At 54.0% G+C, this 18481-nt stretch overlaps 1 protein-coding gene across 2 annotated transcripts; it reads left to right on the forward strand.

Annotated features, from left to right (window-relative positions):
• The first annotated feature begins 1215 nt into the window (after positions 1–1215).
• On the forward strand, positions 1216–16159 carry C25H6orf132 (chromosome 25 C6orf132 homolog). 2 transcript variants are annotated; one of them, XM_074850095.1, is made up of 5 exons: positions 1216–1384; positions 5909–6024; positions 10457–10532; positions 10877–13763; positions 14092–16159. In XM_074850095.1, exons 1-5 carry the CDS (start codon positions 1240–1242, stop codon positions 14195–14197), a joined length of 3330 nt encoding a protein of 1109 aa, XP_074706196.1. In that variant the 5' UTR covers positions 1216–1239; the 3' UTR covers positions 14198–16159. The 2 variants fall into 2 exon arrangements, with proteins under 2 accessions (XP_074706196.1, XP_074706197.1); XM_074850096.1 differs by lacking the exons at positions 1216–1384; positions 5909–6024 and adding an exon at positions 9687–9773.
• The last annotated feature ends 2322 nt before the right edge of the window (positions 16160–18481 follow it).

Raw genomic sequence — 18481 nt, forward strand, 5'->3', positions numbered from 1 at the left:
ACAGAAAAAAAGAAATCTCTATCATTTTGACTCTCAAAGTGTGGTGGAAATAGAAACAGAAGACAGGATGACCTTACTCTGAAGCTGTGAGCTGTGTTTCAGAGTTAATGTTTCGACAGCTATTTTGGGTTTAAAGTTCTCCAGAAATCCCAGCATTTATTAATAACCATTGTTACTCATTAACTCTCCATTTTTTCTTGCATGACACAGAAAATCGTTGGCAATGTTGGACACTTGCTTTTGTACCTGAAACAAGAAATGATTCGGTGTCAAGCCCCATGGTCTTTGAGCTTTTGTATCAAAGCAATCCCAAACCCTAATGCCACGCGGGTCGCACTGGGAGGGAGATGTTCCTGGCAGTGCACAGTCCCACGGATCCCCAAGGGATCCGCAGAGGGGCTCGTACACGTGGAGGAGGGGGGGGTTAATGCTTCATAAGACGCTTCCTAAAAAGTCGGTGCTGATTTTCCTCCCAGCTTACGCACGGCAGAGGGAAAGGATTACACTTCAGCTTCCGCTGACTCCGGCTGACGTTTCCTTGCGTTGCAAGGACACCTCCAGATCCCAGACGGGGACCTCAGGCCCCAGGGCACGCGGGGACGCAGGAGGTCGTGGGGAGGGGAGCCCAGCCCTCGGGTCAGGGCTCCGAATAAACAGATAAACAGCGAGAGAAGGATCAAAACTCTCAAAACCTAAATGCTCAGCACGCCACCAGCTTGAAGAGGTTGATCGTTTGTGTGGTGTTGGGCCTTTTGACGAGGAATCAGACGTTCAGCTACAGGCACCCTGCGGACCCTGCTGACCCCCGAGGTCACCCCGTCTCTCCCCGCTCCCTCGCCAGCAGGACGGGGCTGACAACCAGCCTGCGGCCCCCCGGCCCCTCCGCGGCTGCCCAAGGCTCCCCGGGGCTGGGACGGGAGCTGGGCTCCGGGGAACACCCCTCCCACCCCCCCGCCCCGCCGATAAAGACCCGCGGGGGCGGTTCCGCGGCTCCCGGGCTGTCGGGGCGCGGCCGACGGCTCCTCCGGTGCGGCGGGAGGCACCTGGGCGGGAGGAAGGAGGGGCGGGAGGGAGGAAGGTGGGGCTCGGCCCTCCCCCGCCCCGGCAGCGGCCCCGGTCCCGGCCCCGCGCCCGCCCGGCCGCGGCGGGGCTGCCCGGTGGGACCGACGGGGCGGGCAGCGCCCGGTGGCGGCAGCGGGACGGGCAGCGGCGGGACGGGCAGCGCCCGGTGCCGCCGGGATGAAGAAGCATCACTCCGTGCAGGGCACCTTCAGCCGCCTCTTCGGGAAGCGCCACGGCAGCCCCGCCGCCGCCTCCCTCTTCGCTCCCAACCCGCCCTGGATCTTCACGCAGGAGGTGACCTCGGACAGCGCGGGTGGCACCGGTCAGTGCCCCCCCCCCCCCCCCCTCCTCCTCCTCCTCCTCCCCTCCGGAGCGACCCGGGGCCGGGGGGGGCTCGGCCGGGGCCGGGAGGCGGCGGCTCGTTCAGCGCCGGGCTGGGAGCTGCGGGAGGCGTTAGGCAGGGCTGGGTTCCCAAAGCGCGGGTCTAAACCTCCCGGCAAAGCCCCGGAGCCACCGGGGCAATTTAAGCCCCGCTCGCTGCTCCCGCGGGGCCGCAGTCCGCTCCGGGAAGTTAAACTTGACTCAATCAGGCTGAGAAAGAGTTGCGAATCAGTTTTATCGCTTCCAGTAGCGCTTTCCCACGCCATGTTTGATCTGCTCCTTCCCAGGTCTTAGTGATTTACTCATAAACCTGTTTCTTGAAGGGCTGCGTGCGAGGGGGGAGCTGAGGGTTGCATATTCCTCAGGATTTATTTGTATTTCTTTGTGGTTTTAATTGCAATACTGTGCCCTGGAGGCTCATGTAGGAGGGAGCCAAATTAATAGCGATGGAGCCAGGTAGATAAAAGATAGCAGTTTGTGGATGAAGTTTGGTGGCTGTAAGATTCCAATAAACGCTCCCAAGCTTAAAAATGGAAGCGCTGCTCGCTGAGCTGCGCGATGCGGGGCCGTGTCCGTGAAAGCTCTTGCAGGGGTTACACCCTGCAGGCCGGGCCGGTGAAACAGGCAAGTTATAAAGAGATAAAATGAAAATGTGACGGAGTTTCACGCAACTCTTAAACGCAAAAGGAAAACTGCTGATTTCTAACTGTTGTAAGTCTGAGGATTCAAGCTTCTCTCTGATGTGGTTTGGACTTAAAAAAAAAAAAAGTCCCTGTGTGTGCTTATTACAAGCCTGATTTCCGTGGCTGCAATTGCAGTACAAAGGTATTCCTTTCAGGTGTGGGGAACTGCTGTGCGGATCGGCTTGCAAAGTAAAAGCCAGGAGTCCTTGAAATCTGAGCGTAAATAAAAGCCATCGAATCACTCCTTAGCATCCTCTTGGCATTTATGTCATTAATTTAATTTGTGTAGGGTAGTGTGACACACAGAAGCCGAGCGACTGTGTTGGCAGTAACGTCTGCTGGGGTGTGGGCTGGTGGTGAGGAATGGCGCGCTCACAGCTCCCCAGTCCAAGGGGCAGATTTTATTGTACCTGGATTTCCACGGTGCCACTGTCTTACCTGGTGAAGCCCCAGTCCTGGCCCCGTTTCCTGAACGTTTGCTGCGTAGCTTCATGCCACCGCTGCTGCCAGGAGGGCTCCGCTGCTTCTGCTAATCCCCACCTTAGTTTCTCACACAAAGTAAACACAAGTTAAGCAATGTGGAATGGGTGTAGGTTTGCCTGTCCCTGACTCAGAGATTCCTGAATATAGTGACAGATGCCGCCTCCTCGCTGGGAGCTGTGGGTACCCCAGTGACAAACCTGCTACGCCCACTCCAGGTGATGCAACCTCGAAGTAGGAAGAGGTTCCATTACATGTCTTGCAGGTTGCTTATTTTGCTTCCCATGACTGAGAGGACACAAACGTCTCCAGGACAGGCTGATTGTCAGAAAGTGGCCAAAGTGTAGTTGGGGCCAGCCGCTTCCGACAGCCTCCGAAGGCGTTTCCTGCTCCCTCCTTCCAGGAAACGAGGCTGGCAGAGCACAGGTCTTACTGGTGACAGGCCCTTAGCAGGCAAGTCCTGTTTATCTAGCAAAGAAAACACAACTACAAGCACTTCATTTTACTTTAATTAAATGTATTCAGGTTAGTGATGCTTAGTAATCTAGGATCAAAGACCTTGTGATCTTTAATCCAGTTTCTCACTGACTTTACCTAGTGTCTTGTTTAATATAAAACTCTCATCGTTTCAAGTCTCTGCACGGCTCTATTGCTGCTCCACAAAGCTGTCTGAATCCAAACTCTCATGTTGCCTTGGTCTTAATTCTTGCTGCGTACTCGCTGAATGTGGGGTCACCCAGGGGGTTATGCAAAAATAATAACAACTTGCTGACATTTCTGCTGTCCTCAGGACTCCAGCAGCTCCTCCTCTGTGTTTGGGTGCCTCACAGGCAGGGAAGCGTTAAACTGTTGGTAGGACCATGCTAACTGAAGTGCAGACAGATTGGTATTTTGAAAGCTGAAGAAAATGTCCCTTCTGTAAAAAACCCTTTGTAGGGGGAGAAGGCTGGGATAAGGGAGTAAGTAAGGACAGTAGTAGCATGATGGATACTCCTGGGTGTATCCCAGGGTAACTTGTGGTGCAGTGGGTGGGAGGAAGGAAAAGCTTCCACGCTTGCTGGACTCAGTGGCGTGTTTCAAGGTTGTGCAGGATCCATCTGCCTCCAACCCCATCCCTTTAGCAGAGGCTGTGGTAGCTCACACCCAGCCCCTGGCATGGTCAGGTTCTTCATTCCAGGTGTTCACACAAGTGTTTTCCTTCTGTGGGAGTACACATGCGAGCATTTGCCCTCCTCTTTTTTTTCTTTTCACTAAACTCGGCATAAAGCCCTGTTTCCTTGGGAGCTTCTTGTCTGATCTCTGCCCGTCCAAGGAGGGCAGAGACTTTGTGAGAGCCACAGCTACGTGCCGTGGCAGTCCGTGGTGGGCTGGGGACCCGCCTCATCAGGTCTGGCAGCGTTTGAGGGCACAGACTGTACCTTGGGCCAGCGAGGGGCCGTGAGGGAGAGAGACACACAGGAGGAAGTGGGGACGCTGGCGGGGGCCGTGGCAGCAGCCAGTTGCCTGCACAGTCTCAGTCGGGGTCTCGGGGCACAGCTGGCGCCTTGGGCGGGCAGTCCCGCTTTGGTGAGCGCTGCCCTCGGGTTTTGGAGGCTTAGAAGTGCAGCCCAGCCCCTTGGCCTGTGCGTGGAGCCTACACAACCTTCACCTTGCTGCTCCTTGGCTTTTAATCGCTGTACGATACTTGACAGAAACTGTTTCTGTGCTTCCCACTCTAGCATGGGCTCGGGTTTGAGGACTGCTTCCAAACTTTTGGGGGGGGGGGGGTGGGGAATAAAAAAAGTGCTATTTACTTCTTGGTGTTTGTGTTTTGGGGCAGAGGGGGAGGTTGGTTGCTTCTTCCTTCTCACTGAAACTGCTATCGAAATCTGTGAGGTGGGAACACTCCTGCAGAATTTTCTCTCTGATCACAGCCATTTCGCTCACTTTCCCCCTCCTTCCTCAAACCCTCATATTTTCTTTAATGTTGGTCTCCTTGGCTACAAATTATTTGTGTATCTCCTTCCAGCCAAGGTGGGGTTTACATGCTTCAGTGCTTCTGCTTGTTAATTCATGCTGTTAATCAGACACAAAGAACGTAATTAAACTAGTTTTATGAGCTTTATTCACTGTCAGAAATAAACTGGCCCAAAAGGTGTGGTTCAAGGCAAAAGCGGAGGGCTGGGAACCAGGAGTACCCGGTGGCTTCTCCTGCTCGTAACACCGGGGCTCTGCGACTGCTTTCTGCCGTAGCGTCTCCACTCATGGTAGTATTTCATGGAAGACGTTCAGTGCGTTTCTCCCTAATGCAGACTGAAGTGAGAAAGTGTTTTGGCAAGTGCGAGTTGTCCCCCAGTGAACTGTTCCAGCAGCACCCAGAAGGATGCTGCGGGCACTGGTGTCCGTCCAGGGCAGGGAGAGCAGCTGCAGCACCTCCCTCCTGCTGCCCTCGGCAGAACGTGGAGGGGAAAAACCTCCTTGGGAAGTCCCTGCGTGTCCCGTTTCCATCCCTGTGCCCGAGCGGTGCAGCGAGGTGTTCCGTCCCGCTCGGCACGAGCCCGGGCTCGGGGGCAGCTCCGCCGTCCCTCTGCGCTGCAGGGGTGACGGGGACCTGTCGTCACGATAGGGCTGAGTGAAGAACCTGTAATTAATGCTGCGCTTTGATGCAGCTGCTCAGCCCGCGGAGCGGCCGGCGGGCGAGGGAGGTGGGAGCTCTCCCCACTTGCCGTGGCTGGTGGTCAGACTCTGCTGCCTCCCCCCTCGGCTCCAGCCGCTGGCGGGTCGGCCGAGCCCAGGCCCTGCCCACGCTGGTCCGCGTGGCCTCTGTGGGCCCCTGCCCTGGACCCACCTCCTGCTCCCGGGGGTCGGAGCCTTGTGACACTGTAAAGAAACAATCCAGTTGCTCCTGAAGCATTTTCCTTCCCTAAATGTCATCTGGATGGGGGGTGAATTGAGTGCTTGTGCTAACTTTTTGACCCTTCTGAGGTAAATTGAAGTTAGCTGCTATTAGAAATAAGCCTTTCAGAACAGATTTTGACATCTGTGCTCATGGAACTCCAGTGTCTGGAGCTCTGGGTAGGCTCTCTGGGCCTTGCGGGTGTGTGCCAGGGTTGCCAGTGCCTGCCCGGGGACCTTTCTCCCCCATCTTCAACTTGGCTCCAAAACACCCAGATAACCCTCAAAATCTGATGGGTTTTGCCCATTCCTGGGAGCTGATACAGAAAATTCTTTACAGCATTTTTTAAAATTAGGTGGTGTCCAATATTATTTTTCCTGCTGCCTCATACACGGTGCTGCTGCTAACAGTCTTCTCTTCCCCTCAGGTGATGTGATCGAAGTGTATTATGGTGACAATCGCTTTGGGACAATGACCGACTCTGGCACAGCAACGCTTAAACCTCGTCCGAGAGTCCGGCCGCTGCTGACTTTCTTGCCCCTTGTGAGTATCCGGCTCGCCACTGGGATTTGTTATGGCAGCGTGTAACTGGTGCCCAGAACCAGCTGGGCTGGCTGCTGCTCTCATCCTCTACCCGAGGGAAGAAAGTAAATGAAAAGCAAAACCACTCTATAATAACGCTGGATACGAGGCATTAGGAGGTGATCTGAGTTCAAGGCTTGTGTTGGACATAGGCGAGATACTGAGGCAAGAGACGTAAGCATCGTCAGACCTGTATTTTCAATTAAAAAGAAAATCGCTGAGCAGGTAGATGATAGATCTGGCTTGCACTGCATTTTATCTAACCGCTACCGGCAGTATCTCTCTCTGGATCAGGCTTGTTGCTGGAGAGAGCAAGAGCAAAACTGTGCCGTGTTTACAGCCGGGGAATGGGGAGATGATGCAGCAGGTCTCTGAGCAGAGACGGATTTTCCAATCTCTGTATGAGGGAAACCATTCCCCACAGAGCTGCCACGGCTCCAGCAGCAGCTGGGTGCAGGGACTGGGACACCACAGCCAGACCAGGAGGTGGCTTTAAACCCAGCTGGGACCCCGCTGCCGCCTCCAGAAGCCACACATGGTCGTTGCTGGCTTTGCTGCGCTGCCGTGTGTGCTGAGCAAGCGTTCCCCCCACATAGCACAACTTTCCAAAGGTCTTACCCCTGGAGAGTACGGTGGAGCGCACGATTGCTCAGGGGTATTTTGGAGATGGCAATAGCTAAATCTGAAGTGATACATGCAGGTCACAGGGAGTCAGCAAAGACAGTAAAACACTTAAAAGCCTTTGGTCTTGACAAGGAAATCCCCTCTGAGTGAGAGGGATGTTTTTCCTCCTACATCCTCGTCCTTTAGAGCAGCCATCACCTTCAGCAGAAAATGGGCTGGTCTGGTCTGCTGTCACCTGGTGCAATTAGGAGTTAATGGGGTTATGCAGGTGTCATCTGGAGGACAGCTGGGGGGAAAGAGAGTTTATATATCTATTTGAGAGCATAATTAGGAAGTTATGGGGTTACACAGGTTCTGCAAAAGGGTTGTGCCCTCTGTGATGCCTTCCAAAAGATCACAGCAGGTGAAACATCTCACCTGGGCTCCGAGTCCAGTAACTGTAGGACTGATGCGTGAGAAACTCCTCAACTTTTGCATCTTTTTTTTAGAGCTTTCAACTGCTTTACTAGTGGCAGTGTATGTGGTAGAGGAACAAACAGCACAAATGTCCCTGCTAAGGGCTGTCACCCTGGCCGTGGTGCCATCCTGCTGCCTGCAGGGGCACAGCTGGCCCTGGGGCTTTTCCCCTCCCAGTTGCCCTTGTGAGGGTCCCTCTCACTGTGTGTCTGCCAAGAGTAACAGGTTTAACCAAAGAAATTAGTAGGATTAAGCAAGGCCTTTTAAGGACCAGTCTGTGTTGGGTATTTGCATTATTTTGATTAGGTTTGATTATGATTTGACTTGGCACAGAGGCTTCTGCTACCACATGCATACTTGCACTGGGCAGTTCTGCAGCTCCCGCCTTAACCCTTCCTTTCCACCCACCCGCTCGGCTGCGCAGGGGGAGGCCGGGAAGCAGCTGCCTGCGTAGCTGTGAGTCAGGAGGGTGCACACACCCTGCCCAGCAGCCGGGCCCGCCGGGCTTCGTGTGCCTGCTCGCCTGGCAGCTCTGCCTGCACGCAGCAGCTCCCTTCGCCCCGAAACCCCGGCCCTTGGCCATCCGGGGCTGAGCCGCAGCACGACTGCAGGGAGGGGGCTTCGCTGCCTGCCCCTGGGGTACCACCGCGTCCCCCTGCCCACCCGCCTTCCTGCAGAGCTTTGGCATCCGGGGGGAGTAAAGTCCTTTAGTTAACCAACAAACTTCCTGAGCTCTGCCTCACAACAAGGAGTTTGGGGGTAGCTCTTCATATTCGGAGAAATCCTTGGCCTCTCCGAGAGCCCGGGGTGCCAGGCAGTTGTATTTTGGTGTGGTTTTTGTAACGGGCAGCCTCAAACTTAGTTCATTTAATGGGTGGAAAGCGTGGGCTCCTGAGGAGCTGGGGAGCACGAGGACAGGCAGGCTGGGCACAGGGGGTGGGTAACACTGCTCCAGCACTGACAGGCGATTCCTGGTGGTTACAGTGAAAGTCCCCTCACCGGGATCACACGCAGCTCTGATGCAGGTACCACAAACTGGAAATGCAGGTTCCTGGCGCAGCACCCCGGGCTCGCCTGCTCTGAATCAGCTGGAGGTTTGCTGGGCTGGTCACACCCCTGGCAAACACAGCAGAGGGAAACAATCTTCCTAGTCATCTCTGGAGACTGGCAGCGTGCTGAAGATGCTTTCCATTTTAGAAGCCAGCTCATGACGTTAGGATGGGTGTTTTTTGAGAGAGATGCTGAGCGTTAGCAACTGCAACAGAAATTTTTGGTGTGAAACAGGCTTGCCCAGTTTTTGGGACCTGTTGAAATGACATGTCCAAAATTACTACTCGTTTGTGAAATGTGGACTGTTTCCTCCAGCTTTGCATAGATCTCTTCCAGCTGCCATTCCCTTTCTACTCCTATCAAAACATGTGATGCTTTTAATTCAGTGCTCAGACACCTTTGTTACCCTGTAAGTGAGCAGGTATCCTCAGTGTGCTCTGGAGACTGGCGGCAATGAATTTCCATAGCAAATAGGAACTGCTGGGTTTTTTTTCTTTGTGGCTTTTGGTATCTCATTGCTCTGGACAATTTTGTTATCAGCTCTTGAAGTGCCCCTGTTAGCCTTTGTCTTCCCTCTGGCTTTCAGCTGAAGTTAAGGATCTTTCCTCTGCCTTGTACCGTATCTTTGGGACCAGTAAAGAGGTCTTAGGCGAGGCTGTAAGGCTCACCTAGTCTGTTGTTTTGCCACTAGCAGGTCTGTCCTAATGCCTTAGCAGACCTTGGCTCCTCCAGCAGCGCAAAGCTGTCTGGGCAGTTGTGCAATCCCAGGGATGTGAATTCCCACTCCTGGCTCGCTAGTAACCGCTTCATTCCCTTGTGGTTATAGAGGATCTTTGGTCATCTGCAGGGTGATGGACTTCAAGTGAATCAAGGGATCTTCTGAAGGAGCCCAGGCTGCCGCTGTTAAAGTCAGCTCTGCCCCAGCAGCTCCCGTGTTCCCGAACTCCCTACACCTGGGGCAGCGTGTGATGTTAACGTGCTGTCTGAGCTTGGCTGTATAAAGCCAGCTTGACCTTTGATCAATCCTATTTGGAATCCTATAGCAATCTCTCGTAAAAATAGTGATAATGCCAGTGAGAGGCAAAGGGCACGGGCTCGGCTCCGGCTCAATCATTATCCAGGCTTTTGTATGCAGAAAACCACTGCGCTGAGCGGTGCAGGCTCGTGGTAGGATGACCTTCCCTTTGCACAAGGGGCTGTGAACAGCCAATGCAAACAGCTGCCTGGGGTGAGTGGGAATGCAATGGGGTGGCCCCCGGAGCCTGGGAATGGGGTGGTGTGTCCCCAGCCACTGCACAGCAGGTCTGCGAGCTCCTGCTGCTCACAGTGTTATTTCCTCACTATGGGTCTCTCCCAGTGCTGGGATGTGTGAGATCAGTCCACGGCCTCAGTCACATACGTCTGTGCTGACAGCCTGATTCAGCAGCAGTTTGTGTTTCGGACCTGGGTGCGTTAGCGTACGATTCGTGAGCAGCTCCAATCCCTCCACAGAGCAATCTTAGCAGTGAGTCACTGGAGGAGAGGAGAGGCTCTCTGCTTCTGGCAGGCATATGAGGCAGGAGCCCTGGTCAGCACTCGAGGTGAGTCAACGTGCCACGAATATGTCATGGTGGGTGGCTGTAATTATCCAAAGTGCCCTGGCTGTAAGCGTCCCCGCAAGTGTGTAGGCTGCTAAATTGCACGGTCCTGTACCAGCTAAATGCACTGCGGAGTTTTCAGCGTGAGTGCGAAGGGAGTAATTGAGAGTGAAACACAAACCACACAAGTAGCAGTTTTCCCCAGAGCGTTCAGATATGCTGGTGCCAGTTTCCCAAAAAGCTGGAATTCTGTCTGTGACTTCAGTGCGGTGTGTACGTGACTGCGGCATGAGCTGGCAGTGCTTGCTGGAGAGCAACACCCGTGGGAGCTATTAAATTTTCTTGGTACGTGAATGGTGAGAAACTAGTGCTGCGGATTGTGGGCTGAGGAGCCCGAAGCTTGGATGTGAAATAGCCGTGCTCCTCTCCAGCCCCTCTGCACCTGACTCGCACAGGGGAATTGTGTCTGTGGCTTGTGCAGCCTCGATCACTTCGCTCATCCCCTTAAGCTCTGTCAGCAGCAGCTACCGCGGGGGCCTCTGCGTCTTGGAAATGGCCCCGGATCCCATCAGGCTCCCGCTTGTGTAGACAAATGACCAGCTGTACTGCCCAGGGCCTGCTCGTCAGGGCTTTGTTCTGATACCCTGGGTGTAAAACTAACAGCTCCGTTTTCTCAACTGTTGCAGAATGCCCAAGAATCCCACGGGGTGGCTGTGCCAACACCATCAGTGCCAGAAGACTTTGAGGAAAAAGCAGCTCTTGGTAAGGGATCTTCTCTGCTGAGCCCTGGACGGTGCTGAGTGCTCAGCAGTGCCGTGCCCCCGGGGAAGGAAGCGTGCACGTACCGAGCTCTGGAGCAGACAGTCTGATCGTGAGATTTTGATGCTAAAATAGAGTCTACTATTAATTATTTTTTGAAGTAATTGAAAATGAATTAATTTCTAAGGGGTGGGGCATAGTGGCTGTTACAGCTCAGCAAGCTTTAGACAGCTGCTGAGCAAAAGAAACTGGCTTCCTAGGAGGATAGCTGGCCAGAGGCAATGCTGGCTGTCGCAGTGCTGACGTGGAAGGTGCTCACACAGCCGTGCTCTCGCTCTTCCTTGCAGGCTCTGGCTCCCACATCAATGGGAACTACCGAATGTACAGCTCGGTGGGGGACCTGCGCCCACAGGCTCTCGAGGGGGATGACCTGGATGAAGACATCCCTCCGCCGCCATCGGTACCCCCCCCACCCCCTCCAACAGCACCAGCACCTGCGCCACCACCTCCAGCCTCGCTGGTCCCCCCACCACCTGAAATGCTGCCTCCACCACCGCCGCCACCACCTGAGATGGTGCCGCCACCTCCTGCCATGGCTCCTCCACCACCTCCAGCCTCTACCCTGTCCTCCCCCAGCACACCAGCTCCTCCAGACTTCATCCCGCCAGCCCCGCCGGGTGCCTCGCCGCTCAGCCGGGCCCCAGCACCCTTCACCACCGGCATCTCCAAGTGGAAGTCCGAGACAGTGCTTAACACGAGGCAGGTGGATGCCGAGGGGCCGCTCTGCCCTGCCGAGGCTGGGGTGCCAGCTGCCCCCAGCCCAAAGGAGAGCCTGCAGCCCAAGCTCTGCCCTGAGCCCCACCTCACCTTCCCCAGATCCTTCAAGGTGCCCCCACCAGCCCCAGCCCGGTCCTCCTCCATCCCCGCGCAGGACAGCCAGCCCACCCAGCAGGAGCCCTTCCCCAGGCAGCCGCATGCCCGGCCTCCCCTCCCACCCTGCTTCACCATAAGACCTGCGGCCAAGGCTCGCACCGGAGAAGCCGAGCAAAGAAATTCCCTGCTGAGACAGGCTGTCACGAAGCCGACTGTGCCGACACCCCCACCGCTGAGCCCCAAGCTGGGTCCAGGGCTCAGCCAAGGGATAAATCCTGCCGGTCACCGGTCCCCGCTGCCAGGCTCTGAGATGGAGAAGGTTCCCCAGCTGAAAACAGCCGAGAGAGACTCTTCTCCAAAATCCGAAACTCTCTCTGCCAATGACTTGGACCTGCCCCCTCCGGACTACCCAACCTGTGAGGACGACTGGAGGGACTCCAGCAACCTCAGCAAGCTGCGGCATGAGCTCTCAGCCCTCCTGCTCTCCCCACGGAGGGAGGAGAGGCCAACAGAGAAGCCGGCTGCTCCCTGGCCCGTGGATGGGGGTACAGACCGCACTGACAGCCGCGAGCCCAGTCTCAGTGGGGCCCAACTTGCCAGACCTGCCGGGAAGGATGTGCAGTTACCCACAGGAGGAGAGAGCGAGAAGAAGGAGGTGCCCAGCAGCCCCCCCAGTGCCAAGGGTGGCTCTCCCAGCATGGCGCTCCCCACTCCAGAGAGCAACCCCACCACACAGACCCGCAGCGTGATGAAGATAAGGAATGAGCTGGAGGCTGTGCTGTCCCTGAAGAAAGAAGGGAAACCTGCCCTGGGACTCAGCAGCCAGAAGCAGGGCGCTGAGGATGGTGGCAGCACCCCACGTATGAGGAAGAGCCCCCCTGACCTGAGGAAGAGCCCCCCTGGCTCTGGTGACTTGGTGCTGCCGAAGCCGGCCCCAAGCCCACTCCCAGCACCGGTGGCTGCAGTGGAAAAGGATGAGACGGGGCACGAGGACCCTCCTGCTCCTGCCGCTAGCAAGGCCACAGAGAACTTGATCCCTGCTCCTGGGTCCCTCGACAGCGTGAGCCCCCCAGACCCACCTCAGAGACCGGTGGAGGAGCCCCCTGCTCCCACCTGCCCCTCGCCCCCCGTTTCTCCCACACAGAGCCCAGCACCGCAGCCCAACGGGGCCGTCTTCCAGTACAAAGTGCACCGGGCCGGGGCCAGCTCCACCGAACCGCCCTGCGCCTCGGGCTCAGCTGAGCCACCCTGCCCCACCAGCTTGGCCAGGAGCCCTCCGGGTGCCTCGGGAGCGGGGCAAGAGGAGGTGCTGATCCACCCTGTGACGGGCGAGCGGGTGGAGCGGGGCTCCCCCATGGCGCTGCTCCTGGCAGCCCGGCAGCGTGCCCAGCGGGGCCGGCCGGCTGCTGAGATAGGAGCCGTGTTACGGGTGAAGCCACCCCTAAAACTCGGCAGTGCCTCGTCAGACACCACCTCCACCAGCTTCTACCGCCATGAGTCCAAGCCCTACTCCTTCACCGTCGTGCCCCGGCCGCCCACGGCGGGTACAGCGGGGTCAGGATGGAGCAAACCTCCATCTTTCTCCAGCTCCTCAGAGCAGGGCCGGGACGTGCGGGCAGTGGGCGAGGCGCAGCCCCCGAGTGTCCCCGGGCAGCAGCGAGCTGCTGCCTCCAGCCTGCTGCGGGGCCTCCTCGAGCCTGGGCAACCCAACCAGCCCGGCCCAGCCCGCCATGGCGGGCCCAGGGAAGAGGAGAACGGGGAGACGGCGCTGGACTATGGGATTATCCCCCCACCCCCCGAATTCAGCAACGAGGTGGATGAAGCTGAGGGGTCCCTCCCGAGTCAGGAGGAGACCCGCAAGTGCCCCAGCTTCCCCGACTGCAGCCGGGGCTCGGAGGCGCCACGGTACTTCAGGTGGCCGGGCTACGGCCGCGGCTACGGGGGCAGCCACGAGCCACCCGCCCCGCTGCCCTCGGAGAAGAGCAGGAGGAATAGCGACTTCATGCCCCAGTACCCAGATTACAGCAGCTCTGCCGGTTACTTCAGCCGCTGCCCGAACCCTCGCCCACTGATCAAGAAGCGCCTGTACGTCTCCGAGCCCGACAGCTCCTACCCCCGGGCAGCTGCGGCCCCCCGGGGCACAGGCACCCTCTCCTCCTACGGCCCCGGGGGTTACAGCTCCCCGGCTGGGGACGGGGTCCGCCGCCTCAGCTCTGCCCACAGGAACGGCCCCACGAGCGCGCAGGGCAGGCGGACGTCCATCGATGCTGCCGGGAAAGCGGCGCCGTATGGCAGCGCCGACGCCAAGTACAAGGGGCAGAACGGGGATTTCTCGCCCGCCAGCATGGTATCAGCCAGCAGGTATGTGTCCCCCTGAGCTGACCCCTCCTCTGTTCTGTGTCCTGTTGATTTGAGGAAGAGGAGGGCTGGGTCCTGGCTGGCCCAGAGCAGCACAGAGGCCTGAGAGAAGTCCCTGCCCCTGGCTGTGCTCGCTCCCAGCTGGGGTCTCCTCCCCGGTCCCAGCCGTGACCCTGGCACCCATTGCCTGCTCCTCCCCATCTCGCTGAATGGAGACATGAGGTGACAAAAGTTGCCCTGCTCCATTAGAGAAAAAAAAAAAAAGCAATATTGAATAAAAACAAAGGGTTTCCTTGGCTTTCAGTGACTTTCCCTCTGTTTTTCCCTCCAGACCTGCCCACGGCAGCTCGCAGTACGGCGGACCGACCAACACCTTCACGGTCCGGCCCGGGGCGCGGCAGCCCATCTCCTACGCCTACCAGAGCGGCCACCGATAGGCTGCTCCGCCGCCCTCGTCCGGCTGGGAAGGGGTGAGAAAGCGCCGGGGTCGGTCGCCTCCTTCTCCGTGGGCACCAGGGACGATCCCAACCCAGCCAGCAAACACACTGCTTGAAACTACTGATGGAGAAGGTGGGGAGTGAACCTGGGACTCGGGCTCTTCTCGAAAGACTGTCATGGAGAGTAGTTACTGCAGAGGACAGGCTGCTGTCTTGTTACCTGAGCAAACGCTGTTTTCCTTCTCTTATTTCCCCCGCTGTGTTATTTTCAACATTGCAGCCTGATAGGTCTTCTAAGAAAGCCAAAAAGCATCCTTAGTTCTCTTTAAAGAGCATCGCCACTGGAGAGATTGTTTTCAGTTTATTTTTTTAAATCGTTTTAAATCCAACGTGCTTGGGAGTAGGGAGAAACCAACCGGGAGATGTGCATAATGGAAGCAAGACAGTGTATACATAAATGTAGGGGAATTAAAAAATAAGAATGTGAGGCCAATGGGATAGAAATAGAGTTTAGGATGCCTAGAGCCTAACCTTGTCTGTCCCCACCTCCTTCAACAGCCTTGAACAAGTCAATTATGCCGGTGCCTTAAAACCAGCTCCTGGCTTTCTGTGCCTGTCCTGCGGAGCCGGGGGCAGCTCTGGCACCAAGGTCTGAGCCCCCTTCTCCAGGGAGCAACTGGGGGGGGCAGCAGCCTCGGGAGCACGGGCCCTTGCTTCTCTGTGCCTTTTGGTCACTGTTAATGATCCTGCTGGTAATTATTCTCGTGGAAGAGAGGCCTGGAGGGATGGCTGTAAAGTGCTTTGGAGACTTAAGACGTTGAGCAATCCTTCTTTTCCTTTCTCAGCTGGTGGGTGTCAGCGACTCACCTCGGTGCTGTGCTGGTGGTGCTGTCCCCGAGGGGTCTCTCGCCACTTCATACCCACATAAACCCCACCCCTAAAGCTAAGCCACAGAGCCCTGAAACTGTTGTTAGACTTGGCTTAATTTTGTTTGATTTGGGGATCCAAGAAGCTAAATTTCAGTGTGATTGTTGAGTATTCGATGCTCCTGGTGTGTGGAATGTCCGCAGGGACATCCCTGAGGGAGCCGGCTCCCGCTGTTTCCGTCAGCACTCGGCGGGGTGTGGGAGTGCGTGCCTGTCCCTGCTCCCCGCCAGCGCCTCCCAAGGAGCTCGTGATGGCTCTGTGGTGGGGTGGGAGACACGAGTAGCCTTCGAGAGGGTATTTTGTGCCACAGAGCGAGCAATCCAGTCTCACAATAGCTGGCCAAAGTTTTGAATAGCCAACTTCCTGAAATTAGAAATATATAATCTTCCTCATAATTAAACTTGCTGAAAATCGCTGTAAGATAAGTGTAAAGACTTGTAGAGAATATTTTCTAATTGCTGACAAACTAAAAGCACTTTGAGACATTAGTCTACTTTTATGGAAAGCACTTTCTGTTTTCAATACTATACAATATCATTAGTTCCACTCCAGCTTATCCTGCATTGCACATATGTGTGCATGTAGGATTTTACTCTACAATTTAACTCAAAATTCAGTGATAAATTTTTCCTTCATGGTGGAATTTTCAGAAGAGTTATCTTGATATTAATGTCATGTTGTTGACGTTCTATGTTTTCTGTTATTTCCAACTTTACCAAATAATTTAACAGCTGTTTCAAATACTGCAGCAGCTTCCAAGTATTCTGAACTTTACTTTGCTGTGAATAAAATGAAAACGCAAATATCATAATTGGTCTAATGGCTAATTCAAATGGCATTTTTATGCCAGTAATTCACAGTGACTTGGAAGATTTCCAGACATGCTCACCCTAGCCAGTATTGAAATAACATGCTTTAAATATCTGGGTGTTGATTTCTAAAAAAAAAAAGAAAAGTTAATGGAGAAAAGTGACTACAGAGTGACTACCTGGGTATTTAAGTGTGCTAGTGTCACGTAGAGTGTAGCTGCCCCCTTCCCCCCCTCCCCCCCCCCCCCCCCCCCCCCCCAAAAAAAAAAAAAAAGCCATGGAAGTTTCTCCATGTGAGAAGCATCTTGAGAATTCTTATTTATCTATGAAGTAAAGCCATGGTCATGCTTGAATGGCTTCAGGGTCATGTTTAGAGTCAGATGAAGTCTCACCAGTTTAACTCGAAACAAAGAAGCCTCTCTGATAATATTGCAACCTAATTGTTTTTTCTTCCCAATACTTTTTCTTCAAATAAGTTATAACTGCAAATTAATTGATAATTTTAAAGGCTTTTTAGGAGACTTTGGCCTCCAAGATTGACTTTACCCAGAAATGGGGGGGGTGGAATTTTCCCAAGAATTCTCCTACATTTGAGCGTATCCCAAACACAAGTTTGTGGGGTTTTTTTAAGAGCAAAATGTGAAACTCCAATGGTGGCACTTGCTTCAAATTTCACATTTAGTATTTCACCCAGACATGCAATTCATATGTAGTTGTAATATGGTGTTATATAGTGTGGAGTGTCTTGTTTCTAGCAGATGTGTATTTGTTTATATTAAATATTAGAAGCATGATAATGTAAGTTTTTATGAAATAGCTATTATTCATTCAAAGAACACCCATTCTGGGAATGCACAGTGGACTAAGCTGTAACTAAATCAGGTAGGACTCTGCTCACAGTTGTAAAACTGGTTAGCATGAATGTTTTAAGCAGTGGAACTATTCTAAACACTTTGGGCTAGCCCTGCTTCTTTTGAATGCGTTAAGCAAAATTCTAGTATTTCAGTAACAACTAGACATTTATGCTGGGGCCATTGGGAACTGTTTGTGTTACAAAGAAACCACTGTCAGAGCTGTTGGCAGCCAAAGCACTTACGGAAAGTTAAATCTGTAATAAAGAGCGAGGACATCTTGGCTGCAGGGATGGGGAAGAGCTCCCCCTGGGTCAGGTAACTTTGTCAGGGCAGCACGTAGATAAACTGCACTCCGATTCCTGTTTCTGCTCCTCCCCAGCTCTGTTTCTCTACATAAATTTAGCAATAGAAGAAGAAACTAAAGGGTAGTAATGGAGCAAAGCAATCTACTTTACAGCCCAGACTTAGTGCTGAAAGCACTCTTGAAGCCTGACAATAGAATTATTCTCACTTCAACCCTCTGTGATGCAGTTTGGTCATTCAAGTCTTGATACAACTTAAATTATCCCCTGCAGCTGCCTCTTCTTCAAAAGTACCTGCTAATGTAGTATAACCGAGAGCTTTATTTGTAAAGTGTTGAACAAAGTCTCTTATTTATGAGTGCCATTGAACACCAACCTTCTTGCATTAAATATGTCTGGACAGATTGTTTTATTATGTGTGGTCTGACTTTTTTAGTATTGCTTAAGTGGTTTGTCTGCTGTAAGATTGAGATCTTTGCATGCAAGATTAAAAGGACAGGAAAACGTAGCTCAAACTGGCCTCAGAACGGTGAATTTTGGCTTACCTAGGGCTTGGTCCAGTTTCTACCTACCGGTTGTTGATATAAACCTTGGGGCAACTGCAGTTTTCAGAAGCCTGCTGGCGAAGGGGCAGCGAGCTCTAACTGCCCTGCTGCTCCAGAAACACCCCGGCTGGTTGGGCAGGCTGGCGAAGGAGCTTGTGCAGTTCAGCCTGTGCTGCTTCTATAAATAGTTCTTGGTTTTGAGCTTTTCATGATTAATGAAACTTGCATACTTATTTGCAAGTCCTAACTAGAATGTTGCACTGAAAATTGAAAATGCAGCGTGAGCAATGGAAGCAGCAACATAAAAAGCAGGCTTGTTTTCACAGTGGCTTATTCTCTCCAATCCTCAAAATTATACTTATTGGCATTCTCATCTCTTTAATCCAGCTCTGGCTCCAGCACTGGGTTCTTCGTGAGGGAACTGTACAATGCATTATCTTGAAGCTTTTATTCTAGCCACAATGTATTTACAGAAGTGTCCCCAAACGTGAGCAGCACGGAGTCCAGAGACAGTGTGAAAGTACCACAAAACCCGGAGAACTTGCTCCAGCTGTAGCTGTCTGCAGAGGGAAGTCAGCGCGCACTGACGTGGTATCACCAGCGTCTGCCAGGGCTGTTTTGTGTAGCCGTGGCACAGCCAACTAGGAGCTAACACCTCACCAGGGACTCCTGGAGAAGCTGCTGCTCTTCTGTGCTTCTCTTATGGTGGCAAAACCAACAAGTGTAAGTGGTTTAAAAAAAAAAAATATATACTGAGAAATGTGCAGAGATTTGGGGGGGATGCTGCCTTGTCAAGCTGGCAGCTGCTGCCCTCCTGTGGCAGAATATAAAGCTCCACCCAAAGATC

This window comes from Strix aluco, chromosome 25, assembly GCF_031877795.1.
Source record: "Strix aluco isolate bStrAlu1 chromosome 25, bStrAlu1.hap1, whole genome shotgun sequence".
Lineage (NCBI taxonomy): Eukaryota > Metazoa > Chordata > Aves > Strigiformes > Strigidae > Strix > Strix aluco.

What these genes read in the sequence shown, in the direction of transcription:
- C25H6orf132 (XM_074850095.1), top strand. Translation starts at nt 1,240, where the DNA reads ATGAAGAAGCATCACTCCGTGCAGGGCACCTTCAGCCGCCTCTTCGGG. An exon ending in GGACAGCGCGGGTGGCACCG is followed by an intron (nt 1,385 to 5,908) that starts GTCAGTGCCCCC and finishes TCTTCCCCTCAG; the next exon opens with GTGATGTGATCGAAGTGTAT. An exon ending in AGCATGGTATCAGCCAGCAG is followed by an intron (nt 13,764 to 14,091) that starts GTATGTGTCCCC and finishes TTTTCCCTCCAG; the next exon opens with ACCTGCCCACGGCAGCTCGC.